This window comes from Oncorhynchus mykiss, chromosome 17 (assembly GCF_057628025.1).
Source record: "Oncorhynchus mykiss isolate SJ-2025 chromosome 17, ASM5762802v1, whole genome shotgun sequence".
Lineage (NCBI taxonomy): Eukaryota > Metazoa > Chordata > Actinopteri > Salmoniformes > Salmonidae > Oncorhynchus > Oncorhynchus mykiss.
This window is the reverse complement of record NC_143038.1, coordinates 18357527-18381220: the sequence shown is the minus strand read 5'-3', so window position 1 is coordinate 18381220 and position 23694 is coordinate 18357527. Positions and strand designations below refer to the sequence as shown.

The following is a 23694-nucleotide window of genomic DNA, read 5'->3' as shown; positions in this document are numbered from 1 at the left end:
CATCAATATATGGACGAGCAATGTCAGACCGTCCGTAGACTAACATACCTTACAATACAATACTTTATATATCCACATGACATGAGCTATGCAAACCACCTCCACGTTAGGAATGTGCCCAGTGATATCTAACAAAAACACACACCTCCGTGGAACCCACATGGCAAGACAGGAAGGAAGACATGCAGGAGTGCTCATGAAGAAGACCGGAATCATCTCCAATCAAGTGAACAATGTCAAAGGAATAGGGCAAGTCATATAGATAGGGAGGCATTTCACCGCCACCCGCTGGACCACAAGTCATTTTGCCAACACTGGCTCATCATTCAAAGCCACATAGGGAGGGATCTTAACACCACCTGCTGGATCAGAAGTGCCACTCACAATGGCCACACAGACCATTTCTCCCTCAACCTGATGCAATTGTCACAACAAGTATGTGCTCAAAATCAAACATTAACTACAACAGATCATCAAATAGGCAAACACATGCTCATGTAGAGTACCTCAAATTATACAGTTACTTTGTCACCAAACCTAATCTGTCATTCATCTACAAATACATGCTCTTCTAAAGCCACAATGCAATGTTCACATGGTACATTTCATTTCTTACAATCTATGTCACTATTACTTCATTTGACTGCTCTTAAATCATATTCACTTAACCCTTTTCTTCACCTGCTGATTTTCTGCTGCTTTTGTCTCTTGCAGATTTGGACGTCATGTGAATCTATGTTTCTCAAGTATCAAAAGAGAGAAAATGAAAAACGGAATGCTACTTTTCTCTCTAGCCTAGTGCACTCTTTATCTGTAAGCTCCCCTACTGGTGTAGGTAGCTCCAAAAAAAGGTACAGATGCCATAGAACCTGATCTCGACGACCACATTTTACACCAATGCACCCCGACAATCGGTTGGTGGTCGGGAATCAAGTGGATGATTCTGGGACCAATTACAGGATAGGGGTGAGGGGTGTACTGAACTGTGCCTATAGCATGTCAAAAATCCCTCCAACGGGAAATAGGCCTTGGCAAATGGCCAGGGGCGCTGTCCTTTTCAGCACCACGGAGCTCCCCTATTACCTGTCTCATGAGTGAAGATGCAACAGCAGACAATTCCTGCTCTTTTGTCCTGCAATGACACACTTTAGCCGTGTCATTGCTGCATTTAACTGGCAGCCTGTATTTAGGGCCTTTACTTTGTCGTATCATTTGGTCAAGGGGTTTCGATTCGTCAGCAAATCTTCTTTGAAAAATGAACTAAATCCCACATCAGAAGTCGACTTCAAATCACGCCAAAGACACACGACTCTACTCAACCGGAGTCAATAGTATCAAATATTCTGCACTGTGAAGGTGTCATGTGCTGAGCCATTTAGTTCCTATGAAGCCTATTTACGAAGCCAATGCAGCAATCACCACGTACCTGCCTGCATTGGTGATTGCTATTCTGTAATTGGTCAACTACTAATAGGGCAATCATCCCGGCAGCTTCGTAACAGCTGTTTTGCAAGCCCTTGACGATTACATCTATTGATTCCTGCTGTCCTGATACCTTTTCTCTTAAGGGATCTCGGATCTAGTCTAAAGGCCTATCAATGGGTATGGCATTGGAATATTCAATCGCACACTGAATTCATCCCACTAAATACATTCCTTTCATTTCTCCATTTATTCCACCATATCGAAACAACTTACCTATGCACGCACACAAACAAGCACAGAAGGGCGACTTAATAATATCACGTCTAATTTGGTGGCCTACAACATTTCCTGTACCTTCAACCACAACGTTGGTAACAATTTTTTTCGACCACCTTTCACTTGCGCCGGACAGAGATATATCATTTTACTTTCAATAGCTTAGTCAGTCGCATGAATTATGGGGTGCACACAGCTAACGTTGTAATGATCGGATCAAAACATGGATTTTTGGGGCCATCGAGGAATGTCACATGGCCCAGAAATCATTGAATGGCCATTTTCACAAAGGAATAGACAGACTCATTCCAAGAGCAATTGGAATCGAAAAAACACAACGTGCCCCACTTGGGGACCCGAGGACCGAGTTTGGGAAACGCTGGCCTGAAGATCAAATACCAATAGGGAGCCACTATGACGTGCTCACACGCTGACAGTACCCGCGTTTAACCACTAGATGGCCTCCGTGCTCCACGGTAAACTTTTCCCCTCTCATCAGCGGCACTGCAACATGGGACTTTCAAAGTCAGTTGTTCTTAGCTACATAGTGACCATTTTTGACACTTTTTGCCCTATATCATTACTATCACTCATTACTGCTAGTGTATTTTTCCCCTCTTCTACTCTAGGCATACATCTAATCACATATAGAGAGCGTTATTGAAACGACTCAAGTCAGTTAAGAACCAACTCTTATTTACAATCACGGCCGGTGGTGATACAGCCTGGAATCGAACCACGGTCTGTAGTGACTCGAGAACAGGGAACATACACGGTGGGAAAGGGGCGTGTACAAATGGAACAATTGTGCCTTTTTGACTGAAATATGGAGGTGGCTCTTAAAAGAGCCTTTGGGGGATTTTGGAGATCAGGTCATCGTTTATGCGCGCTCTCCGCGAATACGACGGGCCAGCTGGATGTCCTTGGGCATGATGGTCACCCTCTTGGCGTGGATGGCGCACAGGTTGGTGTCCTCGAACAGGCCGACCAGGTAAGCCTCGCTTGCCTCCTGCAGGGCCATCACTGCGGAACTCTGGAAGCGCAGGTCGGTCTTAAAGTCCTGGGCAATTTCTCGCACCAGGCGCTGGAAAGGCAGTTTGCGGATCAGCAGCTCAGTGGACTTCTGGTAACGACGGATCTCTCTAAGAGCCACGGTGCCGGGCCTGTAACGGTGAGGCTTCTTCACGCCGCCGGTGGCCGGGGCGCTCTTGCGCGCAGCCTTGGTGGCGAGCTGCTTCCTGGGTGCTTTGCCACCGGTGGATTTGCGAGCGGTTTGCTTGGTTCTGGCCATGGCGCTAGCTAGCTTCCTTCTTTCACAGTCGGAGTATAGCCTCAAAATGCCTATGTGAAGTTTATAAAGCCGGCAGCGGCGTCTGCTCATTGGTCACCATCTCCGCACCGCCCTGATTGGCCCGTTGCGGAGGCCTCCTCCGCCGCCCATTGGACGGGAGGCTCGGCCTCTCCGTGCCGCCCCAAAATGCAACCCCCACCCTCGCCGAGGCGCGCTTGGGTCTTTTGTTAGGGCCGCGAGCAACGTTACACTTTACGCGCAATAATGCTCTCATTCTAGCCTACTAGTTGTTATCCTTCATTTAGGCCTCATGTGGGCACTTGATACGGTGCCGTGTATATGTGTGTGTGTATCTAACAAACACGCCAAATAGTTGGCCAGGCATAGAAAGGACACTTTGCGCTTTTGTTGAGCTAGGTGGTTGGCTCTTAAAAGAGCCTTTGGGGGTTGAGTAGTCAAGTTGCAGCCGCACCAGCGATTTTACTTGGCTTTGACGGCCTTCTCAGTCTTCTTGGGGAGCAGCACTGCCTGGATGTTGGGCAGAACACCACCCTGAGCGATGGTCACGCCGCCAAGCAGTTTGTTCAGCTCCTCGTCGTTACGGACTGCCAGCTGCAGGTGACGGGGGATGATACGAGTCTTCTTGTTGTCACGGGCAGCGTTTCCGGCCAACTCCAGGATCTCAGCAGTCAGGTACTCGAGCACTGCGGCCAGGTACACTGGTGCGCCAGCGCCCACACGCTCGGCGTAGTTGCCTTTACGCAGCAGCCTGTGCACACGGCCCACGGGGAACTGGAGCCCGGCACGGGATGAACGTGTCTTTGCCTTCGCCCTGGCCTTGCCTCCGGTTTTGCCTCTTCCGCTCATATTGGTAGCTTCAGTATGTCACAGAAAGTCTGAATGAGCCGCTGGCCACCTCGAGAGCCTTACTTATACCTCGCCACAAAAGCCATCGATTGGCCACCGGACCGGTGTGGCCTTATCCAATTGGAGTGAGGGAGGGACAGACAGACAGGCAGTCAGCCCTAAGCCCGCCCCCACCCACCCGCAGGCAGGCAGGCAGCAGAGTGACGAGGGCTAGGCTACTCTGTTTCCCTCCGACTTTTGTGACTTTTTCACGTTGGCGGGAGCGCCAAAGTGACTACTCAAATCACTGAAACATGTATCAATCAATTCGAGAGTGGCTCATAATACCAATGGCTGCTGTCCAACCCACTATAGTATGTATGCTTCTTATTATCAGGATCAATGTGACATGCCAATTCTAACACATCACAACAATGTTGACTGGTGAGGGTGCTGCACTCTTGAGTGACAAATGTAAAGCCATTTAGCCACTCGAAAATGTGGTGCGTAAAAGTCATTCATTTCATTTCTTTTGCACCACGGGTAGGTAGGTGGAATGGAATGACATGCGCTTTTATGGAAAGAGGTGGGTGGCTCTTAAAAGAGCCTTTTGTGGTAACAACATGTGTCGAGTAGAAAGAACACTGTTTGTAATAGGTTTACTTCTTCTTGGGGGCTGCCTTCTTGGCCTTGGCCGCCTTGGGCTTGGCGGCTTTGGGCTTCGCTGCCTTGGTAGCCTTCTTGGGGCTCTTGGCCGCTTTCTTGGCCGCTGCGGCGGGCTTCTTCACCTTCTTTGGGCTCTTGGCGGCCTTTTTGGGTGTAGCGGGCTTCTTGGCCTTCTTGGGGGACTTCTTTGCGGCCACGGCCTTCTTGGCTGCTACCTTCTTGGGCTTCTTGGCGGCGGCGGGCTTCTTGGCGGCCACCTTCTTAGCTTTGGGGGCTGCGGCTTTCTTGGCGGGCTTCTTTGCCTCGACGGCCTTCTTGTTGAGCTTGAAGGAGCCGGAAGCACCGGTGCCCTTGGTCTGGACCAGGGTGCCCTTGGTGACGAGGCTCTTGACGGCGATCTTGACACGGGAGTTGTTCTTCTCCACGTCGTAGCCGCCTGCCGCCAGAGACTTCTTGAGCGCGGCCAGGGACACGCCGCTCCTCTCCTTGGAGGCGGACACCGCCTTGACGATGAGCTCGCCTACGCTGGGTCCCGCTTTCTTGGGCTTGGCTGCTGCCTTCTTCTTGGGTGCCTTGGCCGGCGCGGCGGCGGCGGGTGCTGGTGCGACTTCTGCCATGTCTGTCGTTCGGTCCGGTAAACACACACACTTACAACACTACGGTAGTCTGTGAGGAGGAGTACTTTGCTGTAGACGCTGCTCTGCGCTATTGAAGCTCCACACCGTGCAGGGGGCTGGCCTTAAACGCGACATGAGAACCATGTAGACTCAAGCCACCCAGCTCGGCTTCTCCGGGCTGGCCAAATGCTCTTTCACTTGTGTTTTCTGGTCGCCAATATCGGGCCAAAAGTCACCGACGGAGCCGTGTTTTTGGCCCAAAAGCGAACGGCCCAGCGAGCAGACTTGTGTCCGTTCAGAATAAAGTCATGTGGGCTGCAGAAGCCCCGTGCATTTTGCTGCGACTCGCTCAAAACCTCACCGTTCGACTGTCGGGTGGAGCGGTGCGCACTGCTTTTCCTGTGCTATTTGTCTCCTAAATGGCCTAAAAGTGCATCCGATTGCGAGCACCATTGATTGTGGAGTGAGCCGAGATGTCTGGCAAGGGAATCAAATGGTTTGGCGTCCCCTGATGTGCTCCTTGGTGTTTTAAAGGAGAGCTCTTTTGGGGACCTTAAAACACATGCACTTGTGAGGCCTGGCTGAGACTAGTTTCACGTTGTATTCGTCATGTGTCCAGGAGGCAAACGAAATAATACACTGTCCAACGACATGCTTACTTGCACTGTGTGTGTGTGTGTGTGTGTGATGTTTTATTAGTATGAGTTTATTAGTTGGATTTGGAGCCTGTGTGTTTTCTTGTGCTAGGTAGTCTCTCTCTCTGTCTGTGTGTCTCTTTCAAAAGCGTGTCAGAGAGAGAGAGAGAGAGAGAGAGAGAGAGATAGGCTTGTGGCCTTCTCGCAGTCCTTCCTCGCTTGACTCCGCAGCGTGACTCACTCGTGCCGGTCTTTGTGTCTGTGGGTCTTGGTGTCTGGCTGTGCGGCCGGCGCTATGGAGGCTGGCGCCCCATGTGCTTGTCCGCCCTGATATAGGCCTAGAGAGAGAGAGATTTGGAGCCTCTTCTTCTCTCTCCTCCTCCCTCTTGTACAGGTGTGTGTAAGGGATGTGAAACGGCTAGTTTCAATCGGTGACGTCACTTGCTCTGAGACTGTTGTTGATGATGTGTGCAGAGGGTCCCTGGTTCGGCCTAAAGTTATACTGTTACACAGGCTCCAGTCATCGGAGCACGAGTGGAATCCCACTCACTGTGTTATACTACCATGCACACATTCCTACCCTGTTCATGTCAGCATCATTTATTCCCTCTCCCCCCTTTTTGACATGTCCTCCACACACACACACATATGGATTTGCTTTTTTCACTGACAGGTTGGGTGGCTCTTAAAAGAGCCTTTGGGTTACTACAGCACTCCAAATGGGCTGTTTACTTGGAGCTGGTGTACTTGGTCACGGCCTTGGTGCCCTCGGACACTGCGTGCTTGGCCAGCTCTCCGGGGAGCAGCAGGCGCACTGCGGTCTGGATCTCCCTGGAGGTGATGGTGGAACGCTTGTTGTAGTGGGCCAGGCGAGACGACTCTCCGGCGATACGCTCGAAGATGTCGTTCACGAACGAGTTCATGATTCCCATGGCCTTGGAGGAGATGCCGGTATCGGGGTGGACCTGCTTCAGGACTTTGTACACGTAAATGGCGTAGCTCTCCTTCCTCGACTTTCGGCGTTTCTTGCCGCCTTTCCCTGCGGTCTTGGTGACGGCTTTCTTGGAGCCCTTCTTGGGCGCGGACTTTGCTGGCTCGGGCATGATGCTGATGTCTCGCTGCTTCTCACAAACGAATGAGGGGGTGGAGAGCCCTTTCCCTCTTATGAAGACGAAGCTAAGCTAATTCGCCGGCCGTGGACACACCCCTGCTTTCTCATAGGCGCCCCTGCCATTTGCCCAGTGGAGCTGAGCGCGCATAAGAGCCTTCCACTCAGAGGCTTGCTTCCCTAACAAAGACCATAGCCTATGCTCTGTCACTGGTGGGGAATGGTGTGTTTCCAAAAAAGTCCTACAATGGCTAGAAATAAGGCCCCCCTTTTTGGTACTTGGTGGGGATTTCCCAGCCGTGGTGCCTCAGTAATACGACTGTACGCAAAGCCTGCACTGAACATAGCCTCCTGTCACGAATACTCCCTCCCTGTCCACTCAAGAGTGGCTCATGGTTTAATACGACTGTACGCAAAGCCTGCACTGAACATAGCCTCCTGTCACGAATACTCCCTCCCTGTCCACTCAAGAGTGGCTCATGGTTTAATACGACTGTACGCAAAGCCTGCACTGAACATAGCCTCCTGTCACGAATACTCCCTCCCTGTCCACTCAAGAGTGGCTCATGGTTTCCTACGATAATGGATTTGACCCTTTTGAAGCGGATGTGGGTGGCTCTTAAAAGAGCCTTTGGGTTCAAGTCGGGATGTTGACGTTCCGAGAAGAGTGCGTTTAACCGCCGAAACCGTACAGGGTGCGTCCCTGGCGTTTCAGAGCGTAGACCACGTCCATGGCCGTAACGGTCTTCCTCTTGGCGTGCTCGGTGTAGGTGACGGCGTCACGGATCACGTTCTCAAGGAACACCTTCAGGACACCGCGGGTCTCCTCGTAGATCAGCCCGGAGATACGCTTAACGCCGCCACGGCGAGCCAGACGGCGAATGGCGGGCTTGGTGATTCCCTGGATGTTATCGCGGAGAACCTTACGGTGACGCTTGGCGCCTCCTTTTCCGAGTCCCTTGCCGCCTTTACCTCTTCCAGACATCGTGTGTTCACTAGCTGAGTTCAAGTGAATTAATGACGTAATTTTCGGTGCTCGGTGCTCTTATTATCTGCGTTTGGTGGACCTGATTGAAGCCAGTGGCACAGAAAGCGCGCGCTTTTGCCTGGCCTCTGCTGCAAAGGGGAGGGCGTTCGTTCTAGGGAACTATGGAGGAAGAAGAAATCAAAGCTACTTGCATGCGCGGGAAACACACTCAAATACTGAGCTATGTTGAACACAAGGCCCAACTGTGATGTCCCACTCTTCACATTGATTGGTGTTGTTCTTGTTGTTGTTGTTGTTGTTGCGCCTGATTCAACTCTTTCAATCAGCTGTGCCTCTCCAGGGCTTCAACAAAAATGCCTACTCTACCCCTGCCTGGAGTTGGGAAACACTGAACTAGTAGGATTCAACCCACTGCAGTTGCCAGTCACACCTAATAGAGATAGGCGTTAAAAACCTCAAATAGTGTCACAAGTACAAAGGAGAAACGAAGTGGCACAAACGGGAAACAAATACACAAGGAATGCCACAAATCCTAAGGGGTCCGTAATGTCACCTCAGCAGTCATGTAGCTCTTGAAGGCCATGTAATAACGTCATTCTTCTTTTTCTTCCCTAGACATGATCCAGGTGGCCATGGGACGGGTGGTGATACCTCTGCAAGCTGAAATGCAGTAAAACATTCCTCAGACACCCACCCAACACACACACAATAAAGGGATCATTTTCCTATGCGTACAGAGGTGATAGGGATGTGCAAATATTGTATGGTACTTTTTTCAAAAAACAATAACATAGCCTTATATTACGGAAATAGTGGTATGAGGTGGATCCTTTATAGGCCAGAGAGCCTCAGATGTTGCATTGAATGATCTCAACAGGTCATTTCAAAGGGGACAAATGAGGCCCAAGGGCACATACTGGCGATTGACCAATCGGTGCAGTTGATTCACATCTCAGATGTGACTAGGTATCATCTTACAACTTATTGTTGCCACAATTGTCTCTTACATGTACTTAGTGGCTGCCGGCCCTCGGTTTAGTACATCGAGCAACAGAGGTTGCCTTTTAGGAGAACGACTGACAAGCGTTCAACTAGCTGGGATGCAACTAGTGTCATCAAAGCACTTTGTCATAGCAAGTTAGAAGAAATAGGTTAAGGTTACGAAAAGGCTTAGGCTTACCCCAAATGCCACGTCCGTTCGTAGCTGTACTCCGTGTAGGCACAACAAGTCATCACACAGAGAGCACACTTGAAGCACAACTGCACTGCCTGGAAGGCCGCAACGGACTGAATTGGAATCCCTCAAACAGCACGCTAACTACATTCCGCTTTATGATGTCACAGTCAGCCCCTCGGAACACTGGTCCTCAACAATCTCAAACACCTTGGATACCCAAGCCAAACATTCTCGAATCACTCACATTCACAAATCAACCAGGGAGAAGAAGGCTGCCAGGAATTGAATGCTGAAAAGCTAACCTCCTTCACAGAGCAACATCATAGGACTGGGAGTTTGTGTTCAACAGCTTACGTTCCCCTATTATCAAGGGCTTAGTTCCTCTATAGGCTGCAGTGCAGATACTTCACATGCAGAGTACAACAACAAATAACAGAGGGCCTGTTACCACACCCTATAGGCTAGGAGTTGAACTTGGACCACAATGACATTGGTAGTAATTAGCCTGCAGCATAAATGACAGCTCCCTAACGGGGACATAAAGTGGAAATGGAAGTGCGACACATAGAGGAAAAGTCCTAATCCTAATCAAATAGACACATTTATTTGTTTATTCTTTTTTTTATTTCACCTTTATTTAACCAGGTAGGCAAGTTGAGAACAAGTTCTCATTTACAATTGCGACCTGGCCAAGATAAAGCAAAGCACTTCGACACATACAACGACACAGACTTACACATGGAGTAAAACAAACATACAGTCAATAATACAGTATAAACAAGTCTATATACGATGTGAGCAAATGAGGTGAGATAAGGGAGGTAAAGGCAAAAAAAGGCCATGGTGGCAAAGTAAATACAATATAGCAAGTAAAACACCGGAATGGTACATTTGCAATGGAAGAAATGTGCAAAGTAGAAATAAAAATAATGGGGTGCAAAGGAGCAAAATAAATAAATTCATTAAATACAGTAGGGAAAGAGGTAGTTGTTTGGCCTAAATTATAGGTGGGCTATGTACAGGTGCAGTAATCTGTGAGCTGCTCTGACAGTTGGTGCTTAAAGCTAGTGAGGGAGATAAGTGTTTCCAGTTTCAGAGATTTTTGTAGTTCGTTCCAGTCATTGGCAGCAGAGAACTGGAAGGAGAGGCGGCCAAAGAAAGAATTGGTTTTGGGGGTGACTAGAGAGATATACATACACCTGTTTAGCAGATGTCGGAAATGCTTGTGTTACTAGCTCCAACAGCACAGTCAAGTCTAACAAGTAATATCTAACCATGTTCCAACATTCCACACAATACACCCAAATGCAATTGGAATACATCAATATATGGACGAGCAATGTCAGACCGTCCGTAGACTAACATACCTTACAATACAATACTTTATATATCCACATGACATGAGCTATGCAAACCACCTCCACGTTAGGAATGTGCCCAGTGATATCTAACAAAAACACACACCTCCGTGGAACCCACATGGCAAGACAGGAAGGAAGACATGCAGGAGTGCTCATGAAGAAGACCGGAATCATCTCCAATCAAGTGAACAATGTCAAAGGAATAGGGCAAGTCATATAGATAGGGAGGCATTTCACCGCCACCCGCTGGACCACAAGTCATTTTGCCAACACTGGCTCATCATTCAAAGCCACATAGGGAGGGATCTTAACACCACCTGCTGGATCAGAAGTGCCACTCACAATGGCCACACAGACCATTTCTCCCTCAACCTGATGCAATTGTCACAACAAGTATGTGCTCAAAATCAAACATTAACTACAACAGATCATCAAATAGGCAAACACATGCTCATGTAGAGTACCTCAAATTATACAGTTACTTTGTCACCAAACCTAATCTGTCATTCATCTACAAATACATGCTCTTCTAAAGCCACAATGCAATGTTCACATGGTACATTTCATTTCTTACAATCTATGTCACTATTACTTCATTTGACTGCTCTTAAATCATATTCACTTAACCCTTTTCTTCACCTGCTGATTTTCTGCTGCTTTTGTCTCTTGCAGATTTGGACGTCATGTGAATCTATGTTTCTCAAGTATCAAAAGAGAGAAAATGAAAAACGGAATGCTACTTTTCTCTCTAGCCTAGTGCACTCTTTATCTGTAAGCTCCCCTACTGGTGTAGGTAGCTCCAAAAAAAGGTACAGATGCCATAGAACCTGATCTCGACGACCACATTTTACACCAATGCACCCCGACAATCGGTTGGTGGTCGGGAATCAAGTGGATGATTCTGGGACCAATTACAGGATAGGGGTGAGGGGTGTACTGAACTGTGCCTATAGCATGTCAAAAATCCCTCCAACGGGAAATAGGCCTTGGCAAATGGCCAGGGGCGCTGTCCTTTTCAGCACCACGGAGCTCCCCTATTACCTGTCTCATGAGTGAAGATGCAACAGCAGACAATTCCTGCTCTTTTGTCCTGCAATGACACACTTTAGCCGTGTCATTGCTGCATTTAACTGGCAGCCTGTATTTAGGGCCTTTACTTTGTCGTATCATTTGGTCAAGGGGTTTCGATTCGTCAGCAAATCTTCTTTGAAAAATGAACTAAATCCCACATCAGAAGTCGACTTCAAATCACGCCAAAGACACACGACTCTACTCAACCGGAGTCAATAGTATCAAATATTCTGCACTGTGAAGGTGTCATGTGCTGAGCCATTTAGTTCCTATGAAGCCTATTTACGAAGCCAATGCAGCAATCACCACGTACCTGCCTGCATTGGTGATTGCTATTCTGTAATTGGTCAACTACTAATAGGGCAATCATCCCGGCAGCTTCGTAACAGCTGTTTTGCAAGCCCTTGACGATTACATCTATTGATTCCTGCTGTCCTGATACCTTTTCTCTTAAGGGATCTCGGATCTAGTCTAAAGGCCTATCAATGGGTATGGCATTGGAATATTCAATCGCACACTGAATTCATCCCACTAAATACATTCCTTTCATTTCTCCATTTATTCCACCATATCGAAACAACTTACCTATGCACGCACACAAACAAGCACAGAAGGGCGACTTAATAATATCACGTCTAATTTGGTGGCCTACAACATTTCCTGTACCTTCAACCACAACGTTGGTAACAATTTTTTTCGACCACCTTTCACTTGCGCCGGACAGAGATATATCATTTTACTTTCAATAGCTTAGTCAGTCGCATGAATTATGGGGTGCACACAGCTAACGTTGTAATGATCGGATCAAAACATGGATTTTTGGGGCCATCGAGGAATGTCACATGGCCCAGAAATCATTGAATGGCCATTTTCACAAAGGAATAGACAGACTCATTCCAAGAGCAATTGGAATCGAAAAAACACAACGTGCCCCACTTGGGGACCCGAGGACCGAGTTTGGGAAACGCTGGCCTGAAGATCAAATACCAATAGGGAGCCACTATGACGTGCTCACACGCTGACAGTACCCGCGTTTAACCACTAGATGGCCTCCGTGCTCCACGGTAAACTTTTCCCCTCTCATCAGCGGCACTGCAACATGGGACTTTCAAAGTCAGTTGTTCTTAGCTACATAGTGACCATTTTTGACACTTTTTGCCCTATATCATTACTATCACTCATTACTGCTAGTGTATTTTTCCCCTCTTCTACTCTAGGCATACATCTAATCACATATAGAGAGCGTTATTGAAACGACTCAAGTCAGTTAAGAACCAACTCTTATTTACAATCACGGCCGGTGGTGATACAGCCTGGAATCGAACCACGGTCTGTAGTGACTCGAGAACAGGGAACATACACGGTGGGAAAGGGGCGTGTACAAATGGAACAATTGTGCCTTTTTGACTGAAATATGGAGGTGGCTCTTAAAAGAGCCTTTGGGGGATTTTGGAGATCAGGTCATCGTTTATGCGCGCTCTCCGCGAATACGACGGGCCAGCTGGATGTCCTTGGGCATGATGGTCACCCTCTTGGCGTGGATGGCGCACAGGTTGGTGTCCTCGAACAGGCCGACCAGGTAAGCCTCGCTTGCCTCCTGCAGGGCCATCACTGCGGAACTCTGGAAGCGCAGGTCGGTCTTAAAGTCCTGGGCAATTTCTCGCACCAGGCGCTGGAAAGGCAGTTTGCGGATCAGCAGCTCAGTGGACTTCTGGTAACGACGGATCTCTCTAAGAGCCACGGTGCCGGGCCTGTAACGGTGAGGCTTCTTCACGCCGCCGGTGGCCGGGGCGCTCTTGCGCGCAGCCTTGGTGGCGAGCTGCTTCCTGGGTGCTTTGCCACCGGTGGATTTGCGAGCGGTGGATCTGCGCTATTGAAGCTCCACACCGTGCAGGGGGCTGGCCTTAAACGCGACATGAGAACCATGTAGACTCAAGCCACCCAGCTCGGCTTCTCCGGGCTGGCCAAATGCTCTTTCACTTGTGTTTTCTGGTCGCCAATATCGGGCCAAAAGTCACCGACGGAGCCGTGTTTTTGGCCCAAAAGCGAACGGCCCAGCGAGCAGACTTGTGTCCGTTCAGAATAAAGTCATGTGGGCTGCAGAAGCCCCGTGCATTTTGCTGCGACTCGCTCAAAACCTCACCGTTCGACTGTCGGGTGGAGCGGTGCGCACTGCTTTTCCTGTGCTATTTGTCTCCTAAATGGCCTAAAAGTGCATCCGATTGCGAGCACCATTGATTGTGGAGTGAGCCGAGATGTCTGGCAAGGGAATCAAATGGTTTGGCGTCCCCTGATGTGCTCCTTGGTGTTTTAAAGGAGAGCTCTTTTGGGGACCTTAAAACACATGCACTTGTGAGGCCTGGCTGAGACTAGTTTCACGTTGTATTCGTCATGTGTCCAGGAGGCAAACGAAATAATACACTGTCCAACGACATGCTTACTTGCACTGTGTGTGTGTGTGTGTGTGTGATGTTTTATTAGTATGAGTTTATTAGTTGGATTTGGAGCCTGTGTGTTTTCTTGTGCTAGGTAGTCTCTCTCTCTGTCTGTGTGTCTCTTTCAAAAGCGTGTCAGAGAGAGAGAGAGAGAGAGAGAGAGAGAGATAGGCTTGTGGCCTTCTCGCAGTCCTTCCTCGCTTGACTCCGCAGCGTGACTCACTCGTGCCGGTCTTTGTGTCTGTGGGTCTTGGTGTCTGGCTGTGCGGCCGGCGCTATGGAGGCTGGCGCCCCATGTGCTTGTCCGCCCTGATATAGGCCTAGAGAGAGAGAGATTTGGAGCCTCTTCTTCTCTCTCCTCCTCCCTCTTGTACAGGTGTGTGTAAGGGATGTGAAACGGCTAGTTTCAATCGGTGACGTCACTTGCTCTGAGACTGTTGTTGATGATGTGTGCAGAGGGTCCCTGGTTCGGCCTAAAGTTATACTGTTACACAGGCTCCAGTCATCGGAGCACGAGTGGAATCCCACTCACTGTGTTATACTACCATGCACACATTCCTACCCTGTTCATGTCAGCATCATTTATTCCCTCTCCCCCCTTTTTGACATGTCCTCCACACACACACACATATGGATTTGCTTTTTTCACTGACAGGTTGGGTGGCTCTTAAAAGAGCCTTTGGGTTACTACAGCACTCCAAATGGGCTGTTTACTTGGAGCTGGTGTACTTGGTCACGGCCTTGGTGCCCTCGGACACTGCGTGCTTGGCCAGCTCTCCGGGGAGCAGCAGGCGCACTGCGGTCTGGATCTCCCTGGAGGTGATGGTGGAACGCTTGTTGTAGTGGGCCAGGCGAGACGACTCTCCGGCGATACGCTCGAAGATGTCGTTCACGAACGAGTTCATGATTCCCATGGCCTTGGAGGAGATGCCGGTATCGGGGTGGACCTGCTTCAGGACTTTGTACACGTAAATGGCGTAGCTCTCCTTCCTCGACTTTCGGCGTTTCTTGCCGCCTTTCCCTGCGGTCTTGGTGACGGCTTTCTTGGAGCCCTTCTTGGGCGCGGACTTTGCTGGCTCGGGCATGATGCTGATGTCTCGCTGCTTCTCACAAACGAATGAGGGGGTGGAGAGCCCTTTCCCTCTTATGAAGACGAAGCTAAGCTAATTCGCCGGCCGTGGACACACCCCTGCTTTCTCATAGGCGCCCCTGCCATTTGCCCAGTGGAGCTGAGCGCGCATAAGAGCCTTCCACTCAGAGGCTTGCTTCCCTAACAAAGACCATAGCCTATGCTCTGTCACTGGTGGGGAATGGTGTGTTTCCAAAAAAGTCCTACAATGGCTAGAAATAAGGCCCCCCTTTTTGGTACTTGGTGGGGATTTCCCAGCCGTGGTGCCTCAGTAATACGACTGTACGCAAAGCCTGCACTGAACATAGCCTCCTGTCACGAATACTCCCTCCCTGTCCACTCAAGAGTGGCTCATGGTTTAATACGACTGTACGCAAAGCCTGCACTGAACATAGCCTCCTGTCACGAATACTCCCTCCCTGTCCACTCAAGAGTGGCTCATGGTTTAATACGACTGTACGCAAAGCCTGCACTGAACATAGCCTCCTGTCACGAATACTCCCTCCCTGTCCACTCAAGAGTGGCTCATGGTTTCCTACGATAATGGATTTGACCCTTTTGAAGCGGATGTGGGTGGCTCTTAAAAGAGCCTTTGGGTTCAAGTCGGGATGTTGACGTTCCGAGAAGAGTGCGTTTAACCGCCGAAACCGTACAGGGTGCGTCCCTGGCGTTTCAGAGCGTAGACCACGTCCATGGCCGTAACGGTCTTCCTCTTGGCGTGCTCGGTGTAGGTGACGGCGTCACGGATCACGTTCTCAAGGAACACCTTCAGGACACCGCGGGTCTCCTCGTAGATCAGCCCGGAGATACGCTTCACGCCGCCACGGCGAGCCAGACGGCGAATGGCGGGCTTGGTGATTCCCTGGATGTTATCGCGGAGAACCTTACGGTGACGCTTGGCGCCTCCTTTTCCGAGTCCCTTGCCGCCTTTACCTCTTCCAGACATCGTGTGTTCACTAGCTGAGTTCAAGTGAATTAATGACGTAATTTTCGGTGCTCGGTGCTCTTATTATCTGCGTTTGGTGGACCTGATTGAAGCCAGTGGCACAGAAAGCGCGCGCTTTTGCCTGGCCTCTGCTGCAAAGGGGAGGGCGTTCGTTCTAGGGAACTATGGAGGAAGAAGAAATCAAAGCTACTTGCATGCGCGGGAAACACACTCAAATACTGAGCTATGTTGAACACAAGGCCCAACTGTGATGTCCCACTCTTCACATTGATTGGTGTTGTTCTTGTTGTTGTTGTTGTTGTTGCGCCTGATTCAACTCTTTCAATCAGCTGTGCCTCTCCAGGGCTTCAACAAAAATGCCTACTCTACCCCTGCCTGGAGTTGGGAAACACTGAACTAGTAGGATTCAACCCACTGCAGTTGCCAGTCACACCTAATAGAGATAGGCGTTAAAAACCTCAAATAGTGTCACAAGTACAAAGGAGAAACGAAGTGGCACAAACGGGAAACAAATACACAAGGAATGCCACAAATCCTAAGGGGTCCGTAATGTCACCTCAGCAGTCATGTAGCTCTTGAAGGCCATGTAATAACGTCATTCTTCTTTTTCTTCCCTAGACATGATCCAGGTGGCCATGGGACGGGTGGTGATACCTCTGCAAGCTGAAATGCAGTAAAACATTCCTCAGACACCCACCCAACACACACACAATAAAGGGATCATTTTCCTATGCGTACAGAGGTGATAGGGATGTGCAAATATTGTATGGTACTTTTTTCAAAAAACAATAACATAGCCTTATATTACGGAAATAGTGGTATGAGGTGGATCCTTTATAGGCCAGAGAGCCTCAGATGTTGCATTGAATGATCTCAACAGGTCATTTCAAAGGGGACAAATGAGGCCCAAGGGCACATACTGGCGATTGACCAATCGGTGCAGTTGATTCACATCTCAGATGTGACTAGGTATCATCTTACAACTTATTGTTGCCACAATTGTCTCTTACATGTACTTAGTGGCTGCCGGCCCTCGGTTTAGTACATCGAGCAACAGAGGTTGCCTTTTAGGAGAACGACTGACAAGCGTTCAACTAGCTGGGATGCAACTAGTGTCATCAAAGCACTTTGTCATAGCAAGTTAGAAGAAATAGGTTAAGGTTACGAAAAGGCTTAGGCTTACCCCAAATGCCACGTCCGTTCGTAGCTGTACTCCGTGTAGGCACAACAAGTCATCACACAGAGAGCACACTTGAAGCACAACTGCACTGCCTGGAAGGCCGCAACGGACTGAATTGGAATCCCTCAAACAGCACGCTAACTACATTCCGCTTTATGATGTCACAGTCAGCCCCTCGGAACACTGGTCCTCAACAATCTCAAACACCTTGGATACCCAAGCCAAACATTCTCGAATCACTCACATTCACAAATCAACCAGGGAGAAGAAGGCTGCCAGGAATTGAATGCTGAAAAGCTAACCTCCTTCACAGAGCAACATCATAGGACTGGGAGTTTGTGTTCAACAGCTTACGTTCCCCTATTATCAAGGGCTTAGTTCCTCTATAGGCTGCAGTGCAGATACTTCACATGCAGAGTACAACAACAAATAACAGAGGGCCTGTTACCACACCCTATAGGCTAGGAGTTGAACTTGGACCACAATGACATTGGTAGTAATTAGCCTGCAGCATAAATGACAGCTCCCTAACGGGGACATAAAGTGGAAATGGAAGTGCGACACATAGAGGAAAAGTCCTAATCCTAATCAAATAGACACATTTATTTGTTTATTCTTTTTTTTATTTCACCTTTATTTAACCAGGTAGGCAAGTTGAGAACAAGTTCTCATTTACAATTGCGACCTGGCCAAGATAAAGCAAAGCACTTCGACACATACAACGACACAGACTTACACATGGAGTAAAACAAACATACAGTCAATAATACAGTATAAACAAGTCTATATACGATGTGAGCAAATGAGGTGAGATAAGGGAGGTAAAGGCAAAAAAAGGCCATGGTGGCAAAGTAAATACAATATAGCAAGTAAAACACCGGAATGGTACATTTGCAATGGAAGAAATGTGCAAAGTAGAAATAAAAATAATGGGGTGCAAAGGAGCAAAATAAATAAATTCATTAAATACAGTAGGGAAAGAGGTAGTTGTTTGGCCTAAATTATAGGTGGGCTATGTACAGGTGCAGTAATCTGTGAGCTGCTCTGACAGTTGGTGCTTAAAGCTAGTGAGGGAGATAAGTGTTTCCAGTTTCAGAGATTTTTGTAGTTCGTTCCAGTCATTGGCAGCAGAGAACTGGAAGGAGAGGCGGCCAAAGAAAGAATTGGTTTTGGGGGTGACTAGAGAGATATACATACACCTGTTTAGCAGATGTCGGAAATGCTTGTGTTACTAGCTCCAACAGCACAGTCAAGTCTAACAAGTAATATCTAACCATGTTCCAACATTCCACACAATACACCCAAATGCAATTGGAATACATCAATATATGGACGAGCAATGTCAGACCGTCCGTAGACTAACATACCTTACAATACAATACTTTATATATCCACATGACATGAGCTATGCAAACCACCTCCACGTTAGGAATGTGCCCAGTGATATCTAACAAAAACACACACCTCCGTGGAACCCACATGGCAAGACAGGAAGGAAGACATGCAGGAGTGCTCATGAAGAAGACCGGAATCATCTCCAATCAAGTGAACAATGTCAAAGGAATAGGGCAAGTCATATAGATAGGGAGGCATTTCACCGCCACCCGCTGGACCACAAGTCATTTTGCCAACACTGGCTCATCATTCAAAGCCACATAGGGAGGGATCTTAACACCACCTGCTGGATCAGAAGTGCCACTCACAATGGCCACACAGACCATTTCTCCCTCAACCTGATGCAATTGTCACAACAAGTATGTGCTCAAAATCAAACATTAACTACAACAGATCATCAAATAGGCAAACACATGCTCATGTAGAGTACCTCAAATTATACAGTTACTTTGTCACCAAACCTAATCTGTCATTCATCTACAAATACATGCTCTTCTAAAGCCACAATGCAATGTTCACATGGTACATTTCATTTCTTACAATCTATGTCACTATTACTTCATTTGACTGCTCTTAAATCATATTCACTTAACCCTTTTCTTCACCTGCTGATTTTCTGCTGCTTTTGTCTCTTGCAGATTTGGACGTCATGTGAATCTATGTTTCTCAAGTATCAAAAGAGAGAAAATGAAAAACGGAATGCTACTTTTCTCTCTAGCCTAGTGCACTCTTTATCTGTAAGCTCCCCTACTGGTGTAGGTAGCTCCAAAAAAAGGTACAGATGCCATAGAACCTGATCTCGACGACCACATTTTACACCAATGCACCCGACAATCGGTTGGTGGTCGGGAATCAAGTGGATGATTCTGGGACCAATTACAGGATAGGGGTGAGGGGTGTACTGAACTGTGCCTATAGCATGTCAAAAATCCCTCCAACGGGAAATAGGCCTTGGCAAATGGCCAGGGGCGCTGTCCTTTTCAGCACCACGGAGCTCCCCTATTACCTGTCTCATGAGTGAAGATGCAACAGCAGACAATTCCTGCTCTTTTGTCCTGCAATGACACACTTTAGCCGTGTCATTGCTGCATTTAACTGGCAGCCTGTATTTAGGGCCTTTACTTTGTCGTATCATTTGGTCAAGGGGTTTCGATTCGTCAGCAAATCTTCTTTGAAAAATGAACTAAATCCCACATCAGAAGTCGACTTCAAATCACGCCAAAGACACACGACTCTACTCAACCGGAGTCAATAGTATCAAATATTCTGCACTGTGAAGGTGTCATGTGCTGAGCCATTTAGTTCCTATGAAGCCTATTTACGAAGCCAATGCAGCAATCACCACGTACCTGCCTGCATTGGTGATTGCTATTCTGTAATTGGTCAACTACTAATAGGGCAATCATCCCGGCAGCTTCGTAACAGCTGTTTTGCAAGCCCTTGACGATTACATCTATTGATTCCTGCTGTCCTGATACCTTTTCTCTTAAGGGATCTCGGATCTAGTCTAAAGGCCTATCAATGGGTATGGCATTGGAATATTCAATCGCACACTGAATTCATCCCACTAAATACATTCCTTTCATTTCTCCATTTATTCCACCATATCGAAACAACTTACCTATGCACGCACACAAACAAGCACAGAAGGGCGACTTAATAATATCACGTCTAATTTGGTGGCCTACAACATTTCCTGTACCTTCAACCACAACGTTGGTAACAATTTTTTTCGACCACCTTTCACTTGCGCCGGACAGAGATATATCATTTTACTTTCAATAGCTTAGTCAGTCGCATGAATTATGGGGTGCACACAGCTAACGTTGTAATGATCGGATCAAAACATGGATTTTTGGGGCCATCGAGGAATGTCACATGGCCCAGAAATCATTGAATGGCCATTTTCACAAAGGAATAGACAGACTCATTCCAAGAGCAATTGGAATCGAAAAAACACAACGTGCCCCACTTGGGGACCCGAGGACCGAGTTTGGGAAACGCTGGCCTGAAGATCAAATACCAATAGGGAGCCACTATGACGTGCTCACACGCTGACAGTACCCGCGTTTAACCACTAGATGGCCTCCGTGCTCCACGGTAAACTTTTCCCCTCTCATCAGCGGCACTGCAACATGGGACTTTCAAAGTCAGTTGTTCTTAGCTACATAGTGACCATTTTTGACACTTTTTGCCCTATATCATTACTATCACTCATTACTGCTAGTGTATTTTTCCCCTCTTCTACTCTAGGCATACATCTAATCACATATAGAGAGCGTTATTGAAACGACTCAAGTCAGTTAAGAACCAACTCTTATTTACAATCACGGCCGGTGGTGATACAGCCTGGAATCGAACCACGGTCTGTAGTGACTCGAGAACAGGGAACATACACGGTGGGAAAGGGGCGTGTACAAATGGAACAATTGTGCCTTTTTGACTGAAATATGGAGGTGGCTCTTAAAAGAGCCTTTGGGGGATTTTGGAGATCAGGTCATCGTTTATGCGCGCTCTCCGCGAATACGACGGGCCAGCTGGATGTCCTTGGGCATGATGGTCACCCTCTTGGCGTGGATGGCGCACAGGTTGGTGTCCTCGAACAGGCCGACCAGGTAAGCCTCGCTTGCCTCCTGCAGGGCCATCACTGCGGAACTCTGGAAGCGCAGGTCGGTCTTAAAGTCCTGGGCAATTTCTCGCACCAGGCGCTGGAAAGGCAGTTTGCGGATCAGCAGCTCAGTGGACTTCTGGTAACGACGGATCTCTCTAAGAGCCACGGTGCCGGGCCTGTAACGGTGAGGCTTCTTCACGCCGCCGGTGGCCGGGGCGCTCTTGCGCGCAGCCTTGGTGGCGAGCTGCTTCCTGGGTGCTTTGCCACCGGTGGATTTGCGAGCGGTTTGCTTGGTTCTGGCCATGGCGCTAGCTAGCTTCCTTCTTTCACAGTCGGAGTATAGCCTCAAAATGCCTATGTGAAGTTTATAAAGCCGGCAGCGGCGTCTGCTCATTGGTCACCATCTCCGCACCGCCCTGATTGGCCCGTTGCGGAGGCCTCCTCCGCCGCCCATTGGACGGGAGGCTCGGCCTCTCCGTGCCGCCCCAAAATGCAACCCCCACCCTCGCCGAGGCGCGCTTGGGTCTTTTGTTAGGGCCGCGAGCAACGTTACACTTTACGCGCAATAATGCTCTCATTCTAGCCTACTAGTTGTTATCCTTCATTTAGGCCTCATGTGGGCACTTGATACGGTGCCGTGTATATGTGTGTGTGTATCTAACAAACACGCCAAATAGTTGGCCAGGCATAGAAAGGACAATTTGCGCTTTTGTTGAGCTAGGTGGTTGGCTCTTAAAAGAGCCTTTGGGGGTTGAGTAGTCAAGTTGCAGCCGCACCAGCGATTTTACTTGGCTTTGACGGCCTTCTCAGTCTTCTTGGGGAGCAGCACTGCCTGGATGTTGGGCAGAACACCACCCTGAGCGATGGTCACGCCGCCAAGCAGTTTGTTCAGCTCCTCGTCGTTACGGACTGCCAGCTGCAGGTGACGGGGGATGATACGAGTCTTCTTGTTGTCACGGGCAGCGTTTCCGGCCAACTCCAGGATCTCAGCAGTCAGGTACTCGAGCACTGCGGCCAGGTACACTGGTGCGCCAGCGCCCACACGCTCGGCGTAGTTGCCTTTACGCAGCAGTCTGTGCACACGGCCCACGGGGAACTGGAGCCCGGCACGGGATGAACGTGTCTTTGCCTTCGCCCTGGCCTTGCCTCCGGTTTTGCCTCTTCCGCTCATATTGGTAGCTTCAGTATGTCACAGAAAGTCTGAATGAGCCGCTGGCCACCTCGAGAGCCTTACTTATACCTCGCCACAAAAGCCATCGATTGGCCACCGGACCGGTGTGGCCTTATCCAATTGGAGTGAGGGAGGGACAGACAGACAGGCAGTCAGCCCTAAGCCCGCCCCCACCCACCCGCAGGCAGGCAGGCAGCAGAGTGACGAGGGCTAGGCTACTCTGTTTCCCTCCGACTTTTGTGACTTTTTCACGTTGGCGGGAGCGCCAAAGTGACTACTCAAATCACTGAAACATGTATCAATCAATTCGAGAGTGGCTCATAATACCAATGGCTGCTGTCCAACCCACTATAGTATGTATGCTTCTTATTATCAGGATCAATGTGACATGCCAATTCTAACACATCACAACAATGTTGACTGGTGAGGGTGCTGCACTCTTGAGTGACAAATGTAAAGCCATTTAGCCACTCGAAAATGTGGTGCGTAAAAGTCATTCATTTCATTTCTTTTGCACCACGGGTAGGTAGGTGGAATGGAATGACATGCGCTTTTATGGAAAGAGGTGGGTGGCTCTTAAAAGAGCCTTTTGTGGTAACAACATGTGTCGAGTAGAAAGAACACTGTTTGTAATAGGTTTACTTCTTCTTGGGGGCTGCCTTCTTGGCCTTGGCCGCCTTGGGCTTGGCGGCTTTGGGCTTCGCTGCCTTGGTAGCCTTCTTGGGGCTCTTGGCCGCTTTCTTGGCCGCTGCGGCGGGCTTCTTCACCTTCTTTGGGCTCTTGGCGGCCTTTTTGGGTGTAGCGGGCTTCTTGGCCTTCTTGGGGGACTTCTTTGCGGCCACGGCCTTCTTGGCTGCTACCTTCTTGGGCTTCTTGGCGGCGGCGGGCTTCTTGGCGGCCACCTTCTTAGCTTTGGGGGCTGCGGCTTTCTTGGCGGGCTTCTTTGCCTCGACGGCCTTCTTGTTGAGCTTGAAGGAGCCGGAAGCACCGGTGCCCTTGGTCTGGACCAGGGTGCCCTTGGTGACGAGGCTCTTGACGGCGATCTTGACACGGGAGTTGTTCTTCTCCACGTCGTAGCCGCCTGCCGCCAGAGACTTCTTGAGCGCGGCCAGGGACACGCCGCTCCTCTCCTTGGAGGCGGACACCGCCTTGACGATGAGCTCGCCTACGCTGGGTCCCGCTTTCTTGGGCTTGGCTGCTGCCTTCTTCTTGGGTGCCTTGGCCGGCGCGGCGGCGGCGGGTGCTGGTGCGACTTCTGCCATGTCTGTCGTTCGGTCCGGTAAACACACACACTTACAACACTACGGTAGTCTGTGAGGAGGAGTACTTTGCTGTAGACGCTGCTCTGCGCTATTGAAGCTCCACA

At 49.0% G+C, this 23694-nt stretch overlaps 4 protein-coding genes across 4 annotated transcripts; all 4 read right to left on the bottom strand.

Annotated features, from left to right (window-relative positions):
- Positions 1-2551: 2551 nt before the first annotated feature.
- LOC118940134 (histone H1) lies at positions 2552-5225 on the bottom strand. The gene has a single exon (XM_090204285.1). It carries the CDS (start codon positions 5119-5121, stop codon positions 4498-4500), a length of 624 nt encoding a protein of 207 aa, XP_090060411.1. The 5' UTR covers positions 5122-5225; the 3' UTR covers positions 2552-4497.
- A 7674-nt stretch (positions 5226-12899) lies between these two features.
- Positions 12900-19952, bottom strand: LOC149975840 (histone H3-like). Its single transcript, XM_090206565.1, has 2 exons — positions 19896-19952; positions 12900-13331 (listed from the first exon to the last, which is right to left on the bottom strand). Exons 1-2 carry the CDS (start codon positions 19950-19952, stop codon positions 12930-12932), a joined length of 459 nt encoding a protein of 152 aa, XP_090062691.1. The 3' UTR covers positions 12900-12929.
- A 1068-nt stretch (positions 19953-21020) lies between these two features.
- Positions 21021-21497, bottom strand: LOC149975839 (histone H3). The gene has a single exon (XM_090206592.1). It carries the CDS (start codon positions 21459-21461, stop codon positions 21051-21053), a length of 411 nt encoding a protein of 136 aa, XP_090062718.1. The 5' UTR covers positions 21462-21497; the 3' UTR covers positions 21021-21050.
- Positions 21498-22806: 1309 nt separating this feature from the next.
- On the bottom strand, positions 22807-23694 carry LOC149975838 (histone H1). Its single transcript, XM_090204283.1, has one exon. It carries the CDS (start codon positions 23588-23590, stop codon positions 22967-22969), a length of 624 nt encoding a protein of 207 aa, XP_090060409.1. The 5' UTR covers positions 23591-23694; the 3' UTR covers positions 22807-22966.